Here is a 16,227-nt window from a genome sequence, read left to right as displayed (position 1 = left end):
TGGACGATTGAGATCTCTCACAATTTTTTTTTGGTTCTAAATATTGCAGTTTATGATGCATTTGATGACAAGTAGAACGGTGTTTTTGGAGTGTTTAGATGACATTTTGAGAAAAACCCAGTTTTGAAAAAACTTGATTTTTGAAAGAAGATCGAATAACCGGGTTCTTGTCTAGGTTATTCACCAAAAAATTTATATTGGGTTGTCACCCAAACATAAAAAGCAAGTTTTTTAAGAAACTTGGTTTTCATGGAACCAAGTTTTCATAAATTAGAGTTTTTAAGAGTGTCAACCATGCCCCCGGCCCAAGTCTTTCTACAATGGGCTTTCAACACAAAGTTAAGTTTGGATGTCATTGTAGCATATAAAAAATGGCAATTTCTGTTAACATGTACTGTTTAATTGTTTTTTTTAAGGGTAAATCATTCATTCCACCGCCCCTAAGAGAGACCACTGTCTCCCCTCCCTTGTGTCCGCTTTCTTGAGTTTTCAGAGAGCATGCTTTGAGACCTTAACAGTCCAGAAGTAGAGCGCACTGAGACGTGACAGTGACCAGTCTAAGACTCAAACCTGAGTTCTTAAAGGAGCCGGACCATTTTGCCGCTCAGTATGCTACCACCCCTCAGGGTATATACGGTTTGATTGACTGAATTTCTATGAGTAGGAATCATGCGCATATACACATATATTTAGAAACTATGTTTCTATGAGTAGTAATTCCTCGTATTAGATCATGTGCAGATACACACATATACTTAGAAACACACACAAACATGTGCTTGTATTCCCAAGGACTCCAAAGGGAAGCCTGGAAGTGCTTGTAGTTAATGACATGTCCCATGGGTGGGTTCGCTTGGTAAGAATTTATGGTGTTCATGTTACCAAACTTTTCGAAAGAACGATAGATTCAAGTTGCAGAATTTACTGTAAAGAACACAAGTTGGTGATGCATGTGCATAACCACTGACTAAAGTGGAAATATTTGTGGTCCTTAGCTCATTCTCACATCTTTATCAGCTGTCCAGCATGTAAATCCAAGAAAATGAAGAAGAAGAACAGGGATCAGAAATATGAACTTTTCATACTTGCCAAATCCTCTTAGGGATTCGCCATGTCTCCGCTTTCTTGTCTTTGGCGAACAAATGGATGTATGCCCGAAAAGTGTGAATATTCTTCAGCTGCTACAAACTGGAAAAGGCTGCTTTGGCAGATGATGAATCTTGAAGAATCTACTTTGACAGAATTTTTTTTAGTTTCAGTGGATCAATAAAACTATGGTAAGTTGGTAACAACTAGGCAGTGGGAAAGCCATATATTTTGGTTGAGGCGCCTGAGTCACCAGAGGCCAAGGGAAAGGGGGCTTTCAGTTTTTAAAAAACTTTAAAAATTTATATGTAAATTTTTAAAAAATTAGTTTAATGTATATACAAAATTTAAAAAATTTTATTTTTACCCCTGTTAAAATTTTGAAACTATAGTTTGGCTTCAGTTTTCTTCTATGAAACTTTCGATGGGTTGGTGTGGGCGCTCCATGTATCTCTGCCACTGCAACAAGGCCATATGCATATAAATTTCGCTGTTAAGAATAGACAGCTGGCTGCATAATGGGTCAAATTTCAGATCGGACCTGAAAAAGGCCTGACCAGACTGGGCCCATTAAAGTTGGCTTGGCTGCACTTAGGTATCAGGCTTTTTTCTGGTAAACTAATTTTTCCGATCTGTGTGCCTTTCTTATCGATAACACATGGTTCCTTGTTAGATGCCATAACATAAAAGACCTGCTATGATGTTTTCCATCTGTAGTTCTGTATGTCAAACATGGACGAAATGTCCATGACAAGTTTCACTCATTCAGCATTTGAAAGGGAAAATTTTTAAGAGAAGGGGAAAGGTCTCAACGAGTTGAGACTTCTGAAATATTTCCCTTGGGAGTGCACAAGAAAACATGTTCTTGAAAAACTTTCCAGTCTATCAAACGGCCCATAATTTCTCAATTTGATCATATAAAAGTTCTATTGTCATAGAGCTGTAGTTTTTAGCTTATGTCATAGCTCTTCTAAATCCAATTATGAACCTCAACTTGATACTAGATTATGCTAGATCCGATCAGGTCGGACAAGATCCCACTTGTAATTCACATCCCTATCTTGAGGAACTTTCGCACTTTCCTTGGAACAACAACGACTCATTCTCCATGATAAATATTTCTCTTCATTAAAAAAAAAAAAATCGAAAACTATAGAGATGCAATTTGTAGACCCATTGTTTTATATCCTGACATACTTTAGGACATTAAAAATAATGAACACATACATCGACGTTCCAACTTTTCCAAAATTGTTTTTCGTGGACCCAACCACATGAATGCAATTTAAATAACTAAATTATATGCCTATAAATAAATCACAAGGATTTAATATAAAAATATATTTTTTCATGAGCCGACAAATATAAGACCATTAATAAATTTTCCTTACAAAAGTTGAACTACATTTAAAATTTTTTACCTTGTTTCTTTTCAAGCTTACATTCTTAAGCATTCCAAATTGAAGAAAATTCAAACGGACGGTCACTTGAATTAAATTTAGTAAGGACCAGAGAACTCTTCTTCTAAGGATACAATGGGAAAAATCAAACACTTGCATTTTGTCATTCAGCTTATCATGCACGCATCTCAATGCAACGTGAATGATCGGGTACCTCCAAATGGCCATTAATCTTTGTTATATATATATATATATAAACTGAAATCCTCTATCCATTCATCTGTTCAGCTTATTATACACGCATTCCAAATTATATTTTCAGAAGACCTAACTATTCATAGGTAAGATGCTTCAATTAAAAAAACCCATTTGTTTCTTCATTTGAAGAGTACTTTGATCTTTTGAAAATATAACTGAGTTACTTTTTTTTTTTAACTTAATCTCTACCAAGTGTGTGTTTATTTTTAAATATAACAATTAAGTACGAACAAGTATATATATATATATAGGTATATGTGTGTATTTAAATATAGCAATTAGCAGGAAACACAATCATCGGAATGCTAAAACATATTCTTCCGGTGATTCCCTGATACCACCTCCTCCAAATCAGCACCAACCATTCCCTTAAATTAAAAATTTGGTAAAAGCTGGCTGCTAATTTGGAACCAGCCATGACAGATACTAAAAAAAAACTTCAGACGCTCGCTCAGATACAAAACCATTCACGCGATCTCCACTTGGTTTGTTTGATCTTCCTCTCCATCTCACCGCCTCATCATCATCATCGCCAAATTGACAATCTTATCATCTTCTTCATCACTTCCGTCACCCCTAGCTCCACCAACGAACCAAGTAATCTCCCACTTCGCAAAGTTGGCATTTCCCTGATCTTATTATGTAACAAAGACGGTATATTTACTTCGTATATACCTTTCCTTTGATTTAACAAATGTTTTCTAAAGTTTTTTTTTAAGTGTTAAATTTGTTTTATTTGCCTGATTTGGTCGGTAGGATTATGTGTGCTTATTCTTTATCAATGGTTTTTATTTCTGGCAACCACCAGAGGAGCTTCATCCAATTGTCCAAATCGGAAAATTAAAATGGACATTTTATCTTATCCCACTATTTATTCACGTGGGCAACCGACAATTGCCGTGGCAGATTTCCACGTCGGTTTGACGGGGGGGCAAGTTCGTCCTATGGAGTCAAAGGCCTGAGTTGTCCTAATCTCCTGAAAATTTTTTAATTCAATTTCCGGAGATGGAGGAACTAAGGAGGCTCCCACACGTGGCGAGCACAAGGAGAAGTGGAATCCAACTCGATAATTCAAATTTGGCAATGTGGGGCGCTTGAGATCCGGCGGCTATTTAAGCGGCGGGACGCAGAGGGAATGGTCGCACCACGGCGCAACAACGAGGGAGGGAGAGGGAGAGAGAGAGAGAGAGAGAGAAGAGAATGGGAGGTTGGGCGATCGCTGTTCATGGTGGTGCCGGAGTTGATCCGAGGCTTCCTCCCCATCGTCAGGAGGAGGCCAAGCAAATCCTCTCTCATTGCCTCCGTCTCGGCATCTCCGCCCTCCGATCCTCCCTTCCGGCCGTCGACGTTGTTGAGCTTGTCGTAAGAACTCCCTCTTGCTCCCTCGTTGGGATTGGCATCATGGAAGAAGTCTTTCTTGTTCTGATTCCTGCGATGATCGTAAATATTATTTGGTGGTGAATGCAGGTGAGAGAACTGGAGTCGAATCCATTCTTCAATGCGGGGAGAGGGTCGGCCTTGACGACCAAAGGGACGGTGGAGATGGAGGCGAGCATCATGGACGGGGAGAAGAGGCGGTGCGGCGCCGTCTCCGGCGTCTCCACCGTGAAGAGCGCCATCTCCCTCGCACGCCTTGTCATGGACAAGTCCCCTCACTCCTACCTCGCCTTTGATGGTGCCGAGGAGTTCGCTCGGCAGCAGGTAGTACTTTCGAAACCAACCGTGTTGGACAACGGTTATTAGTTATTACAGGCCTTCTCATCAGGTAAAGTCTGTGCTTCTCTCTCACCTTCTGGATTTTCTGTGGGTGCAGGGGTTGGAAGTGGTGGACAACGAGTTCTTCATCACAGAGGATAATCGAAAGATGTTGAAGTTGGCCAAGGAGGCCAATAGCATTGTGGTATGGAGATGGGAAACGACTATGAGTTCAAATATTGCATTTTCCTCAGTTTGGTCAATACTCTGGGAAGTAATGGTTTTCATCTACTGATTAATCTGAACAAAAATTTGTTGGGCATGGCAGTTTGATTACCGGATACCTCTCATAGGACGCGATTCCTGCGGCTTCGAGGAAGGAACCGGAGGGATGTCAGCCATTGAGCACGCTTTGCAGATGAACGGGCTGCCGATCTCCGTCTACGCGCCGGAAACCGTCGGGTGCGTGGCGGTGGACGTGCTGGGGAGGTGCGCGGCGGCGACGTCGACTGGCGGGCTCATGAACAAGATGAACGGCCGCATCGGGGACTCGCCTCTCATTGGTGCCGGCACCTACGCGTCCGACTTGTGCGCGGTGTCGGCCACGGGCGAGGGCGAGGCGATCATCCGGGCGACGCTCGCGCGGGACGTGTCGGCCCTCATGGAGTACAAAGGGATGGGGGTCAAGGAAGCGGTGGACTGGGCCATCAGGGAGAGGCTGGAGGAGGGGAAGGGCGGCCTCATTGCGGTTTCTAGCAATGGCGACGTCACCTTTGGGTTCAACTGTGTGGGGATGTTCAGGGGGTGCGCTAACGAAGATGGGATCTTCGAGGTCGGCGTTTGGTAGTTTCCAAAGCTCGAATCGCAGAGTCCCGACTGCTCTGGAAGTACCAGCCGCGTCTGCTCTTCCTTTCATAAGTTGCTTAGGTTGTGATGCCAAGTGCTTCACTAATTAATCCTCTAGCTATGGATGTGTGTACATAGTCGCTTCTCTATGGATTTGGTGTACCCAGTTATGCATGCGTCCGTGCTTCCATGCTCGAGCATGTTAAATGAAGATTTATCTACCATTGCTTAATGATCATGGCTAGTCTGTATCTTTCTATATAGCTAAGTGTGTGTGTGTGTGTGTGTGTGGTATGAACCTGGTTGTGCATGTCCGAAGGAAGATGGAAAGACGTGCACAAGTTGCATCTTGCTGTTTAGGACTTGCCTTTTTCTTGTTCATAGTTGGTGGCTTCAAATCTTTTATCCAAGAGAGAGAGAGAGACGTGGCGTAGTTAGATACTTGCTCTTGTGTTGTTTGTGACGTAGTGGGCCTAGATACTTGCTCGTGTTTGAATATTCTCCTTTAAGAGTTTGAAAGATTGGCAGCTTCTCTTCTTTCTGCCTTTCTTGTCTTGTTCATTTCATCAGTGGAGGGATCTTGGGTGTTGGGCCCGAACCAGGGGTGGAGGGAATGGGGGGTTTGTCGAGGCCATGGCTCGGGTGAAATTTTTTAGTTTGGTCTGACTGGTCGCTCCTCTTGGTCCAATCCTGACCCAGCTCGCAAATCGTCTTTGCCCAACCCTAAAAAAAATCCTGGCTCCGCCCTGACCCCAACACCCACCCTCATATTCATCTCGTCCTCTTCTATTTTAAGGGGCGTGGGGCCGATTATCGAGTCTTGCACTTTTTGTTTATTCATTTGTCACTAATATGGTTCTCTTTTACCATCGAGGAATCAACCCAAACTGCTGCATTTTAAACTAACGCTATGTTTGTTTGTTTAGATGAAATCTACCGCCGGTTTGGGAAGTGAGATCGATTTCAAATCATCCTCCAAACAGAGTCGTCTATAAAATTTTTCTATGAACTGTTCTATGTTTTTAGCTATATTCTGGACGACTCTTGCTTTCACTTTTATAAATCTATGATCCATTTTCTTAAACGTGGACAAATCCATCCTTAAATGGATGACTGCTGAATTGGGTGGTGGGAACTGTCAAATTAATAAACGACAGTTTTACACTTTGTTTGAGGGCAAACATAGATATAAGTATAAAACATAAAATGGAAAATGAGTAGCTATCAGACCCTTATATGCTAGGCTGGATGAGAATCATATAATATGAGCAGTCAAGTCTAAAGAAATAGCAGGGTAGATATTAAAGTTGAAAAAAATAGAAACCCAGCTGGATTTTAAGATCTTAGCCTCTTTCAACTTATTGTCAGCCTCTTTTAGATATGAATCTATTTGATTCTGAAGGGAAGAACTTGCAACTTATTGTCAGCCTCTTTCAAATATGAATCTATTTGATTTAGAAGGGAAGAACTTGCATCAGTATCTCAGTTTCAATTCAAACATGGGTTTGATTCACACTCAATGTTCTGAGAAAGTACCATTAAGGAAAAATCTCTATGCTAATTAAATGCATTAGAAATTGGATTCTGTCCACTACCAGAAACAACCATAATTAAAAATGTTCATATTAATTTTAAAAAATTAATGTATCCTATATAAAAATATTGAAAAATGATATTTTTACTCTTGTCATTGTCAAAATTTTGAAAACATAATTTGGTTTCTCTCATAAAAAATTTCTGGCTCCATCCCTCTAATATGGGATCACATTTTTGTCTTCCCAGATCCAACTTCAATCCTACCAGCGACATACTAAGCTGCCCAAGATCTGAACCCTTTGATAAGAATATTGCATTCTTAAATAGATAAATTTTTGTGACACATGTTTCTCGAACACCATATTCTTATTATAGACAAACATGATGTAATTATGTCCAAAGCAATATCCATAACCACGTCACGTTTCTTTAGTGGCGTTTTTAGACAGGTATCCCACAAACACGTATGCTGATAATATAGTGTTCTTTTCGTCAAATGCTTTCATAAGAAAGCTACTAAAACACTAAATCTTGTGCCTTCGTTATTCATTTTCCTGCACTTTAGGTGCGTTGTACATTATTTCTTTTCGCGACTTCATTATATTATATTCAGTTATGTTTTCATGTTTATGATTCTGAATTCCGGATTTCTGTGTAATTTGTTCATGAGCTCTTTTTCTTTGTTCAATTTGCTGTTTATTCAGTTTATTGTCTAAGACTTTAATAATTTAAAAAGAAACATTAGAAAAAATAAAAATATTAAAAAAAGGAGGGCACCCGCTAGTTTGATGGCGCGGAAACTCAGAAACAGATTTACCCCGAAACGCCCCCGCTCCCAGTAAATAGTCGGACCCAGGGCTGCCTCCTGGGCTGTGCCTCCTCTTCGACGCTACCTGCGTTCCTCCTCCCCGTCGCTCAGCAACGGTGGCTGCTCCTCCTCCTCCGGTGCCGTCGCATCTCCCTCGGCCGGTGAGGGGTAAGGGATATCTCATCTCCCCTCTCTCTTTCTCTCTCTACGGCTGTTCCCTCCCTCTTTCTCTCTCCTTGCCTCTTGCTTTGGGTCGATGATGATAAAGGGCTTTGAGTCCTCTTTTCCCAGCAGTGGAAGTAGAGGGCTCAGAGACCCATCTTGATGGCCAATCAATACACGCTATGAAAGTTCGAATCGTCAACAGGATGTCCATTTGAACGGTCATCACTTTTTCTTATCGTTTTTAAGTTTTCGCTTCATGCCTTATTGTCAACAACTAGCATTTTTAATGTATAGCTCGTGAAGATCCCTTGAACTGGACATTTTCCTGTCAAATGTGATACTGTTGAACTGGAGAAAAGCTTGGCACTTAGATTTGAGGAGGCAATCCTTGGCTGACTAAGGTCTCTTCTTCGTTTTTGTCACTTGCATAAGTTGATTCCAGCTATTCTTTTGATAGATCCAATATCCGCGTGATGGTGGCTGTGTATTATCATTTTATGTTTTCTTTTCCTCTGATAATATTAATAGGTAGCGTCCAGAATCAGGAGATAATCTACTTGCCTGTGTTCTGAATTTTTTCTTTAAATTCTTTTTCAATATTTTTGTTCTGTGATGAGAATGATGCAACTTCTATCTTGATTTGTTTTGTGTTCTTAGTTTTATGATTTCTGTTTTTGATGTGTGCAGTAACTTATAAGCTATCAACTCCATTGTTCATTTAATGCTCGTGCAGTAAAGACTCCATTATTCACTGCCCTCGCCTTTTTATGTAGACAATGAACAATCATCCATCTATTAAGCACAGATTCGTTTATGCATTGGTAAAGCCGATGCTTGCAGTTTCTGTGCTTTTTTGGATCAGATGTATGGATATGAACTACATGGATCATATAGCAAAATCATTCACATCTTATTGAATATGGGGCCAATTAGGGCTGAATTAGCCCATTCAAACAGTGTAACAACTATCAACTAGTATCAACTATCAACTAGTTTCAGGAGACTGTGTGCATGATTGGCATTGAAAATTTTTCATATTTTTAGAACAAAAGATTTCAATCATCCTTGGAACATGGGAACATTATTAATTTGCCATTATTTGCAATCTAATATTGTATTTAGATGACCAGCAACAACGCTTACATGGCAAAGCTGAATCAGAACACATACAAGAACTATGTGCTCAGTGGTTGTGTTACACTTGTCGATGAATGGTATTTTTTTATTTCATATTTAGTTGATGGCTGTGGCTTAATGACTGGAAATTTCTGTATGCATTTAACAAATTTCATGATGTTATGGAAAATGGTAATTCTTTTGTGTAGCTGTTTCTTCTTAGACTTTTTTGGGTTTATTTGAAAAATCACATTCAGAAAATTATGTAATTTCTAATTTTCTACTCCTTGTTTTTCGTGTGTTGATCCTGCTATCTTCCTTTTATTTTGTTATAGGTGTGAGTTCAGAATTTATGCATATATATATATATATATATATATATATATATATATGTCTATTTATTTATTTGTTTATATTTCAATGTTTTTCTTCCATATGATCTTCTGGTTTGTCGTTGTTACCCCAACATTGGTGTTGGAGTCTTGATTCTTGAATAAATCCACTTGCTCATAAATTTGGATGAATTGGGTTTTTAGATCATGCTAGTCACATGACCTATCCAGATTTTCAAAACAAGTGGGAACATCCAAATTGACCTAATTGCAGAAGTTAAAATGGGAAGATGATGACTCATTCGTCATCTGCTATTTTTAATTGCATTCTGAGTTCGTATGAATGTGTAACTGAACATAATTATCTATCGCCCTTTTTTTCTCCAGCTGCAAACTTCAAATTTGATCGTCAATGGCTCCAGTTAACAAGAGGTATGCTGACTTATTGTGATTCTGTGAATTACCTGCACCCACACCCACGGACTTAGAGTGTCTGTGTATGCATGATGTGTGTGTGACTTGTATCCCATTGGGCTCAAGTAGAAGCTGGCTGTGGGTACACTAACTCCACTTGCTTGAAACTTATTTTTTGTGATTTATTAAATTGTTGATAGACTTGCATAAGTCAACATGCTTATGGTTGTTGTACTGGCTGCTAATCCATGATGTTACTGGAGGCGCAATTGTTGCCTTCACTTGGATTGATGACAATGTCACTTAACTGATCTTATTCTGTTTATTTTGTAAACATTTAATTAACTTGCTGAATTATTAGCATATTACTGGACTTTGAGATATTAGAGAGTTCAGATTGAATAAAAAAAAATTCTCAGAATTCCAGAAGATTTGCCTGTTTTGCTGGTTAACTTATTTATGTTTCTGGCTGCTGCAGTTCATCGTCTCGTGCTAAAAAAGATCCCTTGCTAAAAGCTAAGCATAAGCTTGAAAAGAAAGTTCAGTTTTTGGACAGTAAGTTCTATTATTTTAATTTATTTCTGCTTTGATGCACCTTCTGCACTGTATTCTGACAATTGCTATTTGAATATGATTATTACATGGCTGTCATCTCCAGCATGTTGGTGTATCCATGCCCGTCAAAATGGGACTTGAAACTTCTGCATTAGCAGGATATCTGTTTGATTCAAGCAATGACTCTGAATTTGTTACTAGAGTGGAGGTCTCACCATTATCTGCCAAATGAAGGATAACTTTAGAAAACTTATTGATGCTTTTGCCAATAGGACTGCTTGTTTTGACACACCATGAGAATTTTTCTCTTGAGATATTCTGATGATTGCCCCTTTGATTATCTATTCTTTCACGTTCTACTTGAATGACACTGACTGTGAGAAACTTATTCTCCTGTTATATTATCTTTGAAGTTTGATGTGGTTTTTTTATGACAAATGGATGTGGCTTCTAATTGAATCCTGCTTAAAAGGATTCTGTTGCTTTGTGTATGGCTTCTTGATTACTATAAAAACTATGGCAATCTTTTCTCCCTTTTTTGTTGGGAGTCAGAATTGGGTTTTTTGAGATACACATAAAATGCTGTTTCTGTGATGCAGTTGCTATAAATAGTCACAAAAAACTATCTTGCATTTTAAACGGTGAGGTTTTTCTCGGGTATAATGTGGTGAGCTTGAAAAAAATGGGAAAAAAATGGATTTTTTTAAATTTAAAAACTAAAAAATAGGAAAGAATAAAATAAGCGAGAAACTAATAACAGAAATGACAAAAAATAAACATATTTGCAGAAAATAAAATTAGAAAATAAAAAAGAAGTCCGGTGCTAAAAAACGTGAAAAAATGAATAAAATGGAAAAAAGGAAAAACCGTTAAAACAACACGTTTTTCATTTTGATGTTTTTTTACTTTTAAACGGCGAACTTATTTATCGTTTTTTTTTTCAAAAAAAATGCGTTTTTTATTACTATGGTGGGACCAAATTTAAACTGTGGGTCACACTATGTATCTAAAAATTGTGAGGGTGATCATGTCCAGTACTAGTACCAGCTGCTTTGCATTCGGGTCCATTATCTGTACTTATCTTGACAATGTTCTTTTCCCCCACTTCTTTAATCAAGTCGATAGAAGGTCCTTTCAAGTAGTCTGCACTCCCTATATTCTTCTGAAGCGTCTATTGCTTTAAAAAAAAATTAGCTCACTTTTTTAAAGTCATAAGAAGATTAATGAAAGGACATATTTGCCCAGTCATCAGATACAATAGCTGCCCCATATTGCTCCCATGCAAACTTTTAATAGCCTAGGCCCTAGCAAATCTATTGTGCATGCTGTTCAGCAGAAACTAAATCTAACACATTAGATTGATACACAAATCTTGACATTTTTTATTCAGCAGAAATCAGACCAACCCAAAAGAGCTAACTAGATCAAGAAATCAGATTTCCATGGACGCCACAACATATCGCTAATGGAAATTTGAGAAAAGTGTGTGAATTAATCTGAACTCTAAAATTTGCGAACGACAACAAAAAGAAAAAGCTTGTTCCTATTAGAAATAGTTGGAGAAAAAAAACTTTGACCCAACATTTAAGTTAATAAAAGTAAAAGGGAAAGGGAAGTGTATAAAAGAAAAAACATTGCATACCTTGCTGCGAACTGGTTGTAGCAGTCCATCACTGGAGTCAGCTACTAGTAATCTGAGGCTGGTGCAGGTTGCGCAGAGAGTGGTGCAGATGGAGTAAGAAAACAGAAAAATAATGATCATTGTGGGGTCTAGGGTTTCAAGGTGTTTAAAGGTTTATCAAAGTGGGTTGGATCTGGACCTGACATGAACCAGATTCAGGTGCGCCCAATTCCCTGTACACCCACAAAGGTTCGGGTAAGTGGATTTGAACCACATACTCATGTATCTTATGTAAAACATATGCTTGCTGCAGATCATCATTCTGGTTTTGTGGTGGTGTGGGATTTAGTGGTGTACACATAAAGTACCATAACTTCAATGACGTCACTGTCTTCCTTCTGACTATGTGAGAACTTGAAAAATGTTTTTCGATGTGAACTTATTCTTGCAACTGATGATCTGATAAACGGATCAGATAAAACATTCTTTTTATCTGTACGTCATTGCGAAGATAAAACATTCTTTTTTAATGAACTGATAAACGGATCGTTTATGTGGACACCTATTATGATGTTTATGAGCAGGTTTTAGTTTTGTATTTCTTGAAAAGTTGGTGCATACTGATTTACAGTATAAATTTTAAACAGATCAAAGGGGCTTTGTAGCTATAGTGCATACTTAGGCATGAGAGCCTTTTAAAGTTGTTTTGTTGAATAATTTGCTTGATCATTGTTCCTATGGAGATTTGCTTTCTCTCGTTCCTGTTTTTTCCTCTTTTTCCCTCTAGACTGTAAGTAAATTGACTCTGTTATAGTGTCACCATAATGTCATTCTTCATTTCAGAGATCAGAGATACTTTCGTTTCTTTAAGTGCAGCCAAGGCAATTGTGAAGGTAAGGGGATTAGTTTATACCTTGTGTATCTGAGTGGAATGGGAGGTGATCTCCAAAAACTCATTGTTGGGCATATGGTCTTGTTTCGAGCTAGTGCTTTGTCAAGTTATTTTGTAAAAGTGTTGTCTCACTTTTAGGTCTAATATATAGGTTTGGCATGTATTTCAGGGCATGATTTTCCTGATAACTTCCTGCACTTCTCCATGAGTTTCTTTGTCAATTTAAGCACACAGTTTAAGACCATTGGCCAGTTAAATAATTTCCTGTGATAATTTCTTTGTTGTTGATTGCTCAGAAAAAACGGCATAGGGGTCATCGGAGGAACCAAAAAGCGTATGACCTTTCTGCTCTTGCTGAGTTTCTTCCAGAGGTATCTAGCAGTCGAGTGCCAACTCCAACCACATCAAAGCTGAAATGCAAGTCTAAGCAAAAGCTAGTGTAGGTCATCTATCCTCTTAGTTACTGCCTTACAAAGATCAGTTCATATTAGGGTAAATGGACAGGATTCACTATGAAAATACTTAGTACATATGGCATTCTTTATTTCTGTTAATGTTCATGCATGTCTCTGCATGTTTGGAGGTTTTTAAGAAGTCTCGGGCAAAAAAAAAATGCTCATCTAAGAAAGCACTTCATACTTGTGGGAACGTGTTTATGTCAACATGTATTTGTGTATGATGAGAATGTTGATTGGTACTCTATTGAATGGACTGTACAATTGGTTGCCGCTTGGTAAAACTTAGGCTTCAATTAAGAAGGAAAACATCCAACTTTCTCTTATGTTTCTGGACACTGGATGTCCTAGGACATAAGCAGTTCCAATGTGTGTTGTCATTGTTGGCATGCATGCTTTCTCACTGGTGTATCATCATTTGACTACTTGTACTCATTAGCATTTATTTGGCTCTTGGTTTTCTCTGTATGATAGGAAGTGTTTAATTTGATTATGGACTAATGAAACTCGATTTCATCAGGGAGAAGGAAGCCAAGCAGTTAAGAGCAGTTTTAGATCATTCAGCATTCCAGTCAGATCCAGTGTCTGCCATTCAAGAACATTTGAAATCAACAATCTGTGTACAAGCAGATCCACAGCCAATTCGACCCAAAGATGGGACTAAGAGATCTGGTGATCGAAAGCATCAGAAAAAGCATTCAAAGTTCAAGAAAATCCAACCTATGGAAATATCAAGAACTGTGTGACTCGGTGGCTTGAATATGTCCTTTCTGCACACACAGGTTTCACATCCAATTACATCCCTCTTATCTGCATGGGGATCAAAATTAAGGCAAAAGAAGTCTTGTTTTGATGTCTGGCTGGTTCAACGTAATGGTTTTTTAATTGATTACAAAGCAATGCCAGGCAGTTTTATTTTTTCTAGTGTTTGTTGATGTCTGAATCACTTTGTCCCCCATTGTCTATGACGGCATGCCTTTCGGTATGATCTATAAAAATGTGATCACTTGCAAAAGCAATCTTAGTAATTCGTTGAATGAAGTGCCCTTTATGCGACTCAAGTGGGTGCAGGTGCAGCTAAATCTTTGATGGTCCGTGCCGTCTTTCCAGTTTGGAGCCCTCATTGAAGGTACTCTAGAAGGGTCCGAAGATGCATAAATCGTGCATCTTTACTTCGTTTTTGTTGTTTTTTGCAGAAAATCTGGTAGAGAATAGTACAAGCATGTACTTGTGCTTGGAACGTGGCGGGGTCAGGGTCTGTTTGAATGTAGCTTGAGTTCATGAGTTCTGGAAGCAAGATATTCTTTTGGAGGAAAAACTTCTCGAGCCATTCTAACATTATAGTGCACTGTGTTTCTAATGTAAAGCAGCTTGGTTAGTGAATGACTCGTCATTTCAATCCTTTTTCTGATGTGGAGCTAGCAAAATAACCCTTCGACAGGACTAACGCTGGTGATAGTCTGGGGTTGGTTTTTAGTTCTAACCCATGCCAACCTTACTGCTGCTGTAATATGGTTTTGGGCTGAAGTTAGTATTCCCAGACTTTAGGCCTATGAGAACAAGTTGCATAGAAGTTGGATGGATGACAGGAAACACCCGATCCACAGAGGAAAAAAAAAAAAAAAAACAAACATTAAGCAGCTCAGATGAGAATCTGGGACCGATATGATGGTCGATTGGGCTCAGATTTGCATTGGTGTAACGGTTTACGGGGTACACCAAAAATGTCCGATCATGTGAATAGATCTTCCGCGTGAAAAGTTCTAATTTAATTCTGTGTATACGACTTTACTTGAACTCAGTTGTGTACGTAGGCAGTGTCATGCGTTGGATTAAAATCGACGAGTTTGTGTTCGTTATGTTGAGTTGGACCGGGCGAGAGAGAGAGAGAGAGCCTATCTGAGATCCAATTTGTCGACCACATGGAAAGCTTTCAAGTTATTAAACCAGGCCATTGTAGAGATAGGTCGTTTATGCATAATTTGTGTTAGAAACCTATACATGAAATGTATGCCATTTAAGGCAAAATTTATCGAGTTTTGGTGGGAGTGGCCTAGACACTGTTAGAACACGCATAAGAGGAATTTCGTGCCATTTTAAGGCGAAAGGGGAATGATGGAAAAAAGTTTCATGATATTTGATTGGCATCTACGTAACACAGACAAAGATGGAAGGCTGCAGAATCCCCCATCAACAACGACATGGGTATGGCAACACACTTGGACACTAGCAATTTTGAGCTATCTTCCAGTATCCCCGCGTCCATAACTATACCTCCGGTATCCATGTGACTTACATTAGCATAAACAAAATACAACCCATGGTTAGAAGTTACTTAAAGACAGCTCCACCAATCAAACACCCTACATGGTGCTCACATTTGGAAAGGCTCGTAGTTGAAAACCAGCCATATGGCCACCACATTCTTTTAACCGAGATGATGTTCTTGCTACAACTTCTGCTTTCCCATTTAGAAACTAGTTAAGGATTCATCCCCTGCTCCCTGTAATGGGATGCAATTTTAAGGATGCCTTCATGTGAGAGCACAGTTGGCGTAAGCATTCACCACAATCTTAGATAATCCGGTCCAATCAGGTTATCAGTAACTACAATGCAGCTGGTGGAATCAGAGCAAGAAGAAACCTGCTGGTTACGTGGTAACTTGCGCACTGTTCGGTTGCTCTAGATTCTAGATGCAAAGCAAAATTTGTTACTTAGCCCCACGCTCACAACCAAGATATAACCGTATGTCCGCTAGGTTCATACAATATAATGGCAAAAACCCACGAGATTATCTGTTCTTCAGGCGTTATCACACCCTCAAATTCAAAATTGTCATTCAAAGTTGATACTTTGATGGGTACTCTGTCAAATCACCGTGAATTTGGGAAGCAAAATGACTTGCCAATGAAGTAATCACGGCGCAATGACTCGGATGAGCACTTGAATGAATCAGTTAAATCCAAGAACCGAAACACCTGCACAAACTCTAGCGTAGGAGAACGACACACTTAATACATCCACCACCGCATAAGTCAAGACGTGAGA

The 16,227-nt window shown here is 39.1% G+C and overlaps 2 protein-coding genes across 4 annotated transcripts; both read left to right on the top strand.

The window, feature by feature from the left end:
* The first annotated feature begins 3,884 nt into the window (after window positions 1–3,884).
* Window positions 3,885–5,523, top strand: LOC116259988 (probable isoaspartyl peptidase/L-asparaginase 2). The gene is made up of 4 exons (XM_031638036.2): window positions 3,885–4,106; window positions 4,212–4,445; window positions 4,558–4,644; window positions 4,768–5,523. Exons 1-4 carry the CDS (start codon window positions 3,945–3,947, stop codon window positions 5,284–5,286), a joined length of 1,002 nt encoding a protein of 333 aa, XP_031493896.1. The 5' UTR covers window positions 3,885–3,944; the 3' UTR covers window positions 5,287–5,523.
* Window positions 5,524–7,636: 2,113 nt separating this feature from the next.
* LOC116261112 (uncharacterized) lies at window positions 7,637–14,240 on the top strand. Of its 3 annotated transcripts, XM_031639727.2 has the most exons (7): window positions 7,637–7,797; window positions 8,089–8,195; window positions 9,630–9,674; window positions 10,135–10,211; window positions 12,676–12,725; window positions 13,021–13,163; window positions 13,700–14,240. In XM_031639727.2, the coding sequence occupies exons 3-7, from the start codon at window positions 9,655–9,657 to the stop codon at window positions 13,923–13,925; spliced, it is 516 nt and encodes a 171-aa protein (XP_031495587.1). In that variant the 5' UTR covers window positions 7,637–7,797; window positions 8,089–8,195; window positions 9,630–9,654; the 3' UTR covers window positions 13,926–14,240. The 3 variants fall into 3 exon arrangements, with proteins under 3 accessions (XP_031495587.1, XP_031495588.1, XP_049935535.1); XM_031639728.2 differs by lacking the exon at window positions 8,089–8,195 and having other exon boundaries at window positions 7,638–7,797; XM_050079578.1 differs by lacking the exons at window positions 7,637–7,797; window positions 8,089–8,195; window positions 9,630–9,674 and having other exon boundaries at window positions 10,141–10,211; window positions 12,647–12,725.
* The last annotated feature ends 1,987 nt before the right edge of the window (window positions 14,241–16,227 follow it).

This window comes from Nymphaea colorata, chromosome 9, assembly GCF_008831285.2.
Source record: "Nymphaea colorata isolate Beijing-Zhang1983 chromosome 9, ASM883128v2, whole genome shotgun sequence".
Classification (NCBI taxonomy): Eukaryota; Viridiplantae; Streptophyta; class Magnoliopsida; order Nymphaeales; family Nymphaeaceae; genus Nymphaea; species Nymphaea colorata.
The sequence above is the reverse complement of the archived record's forward strand: the minus strand, read 5'-3'. Positions and strand labels throughout refer to the sequence as shown.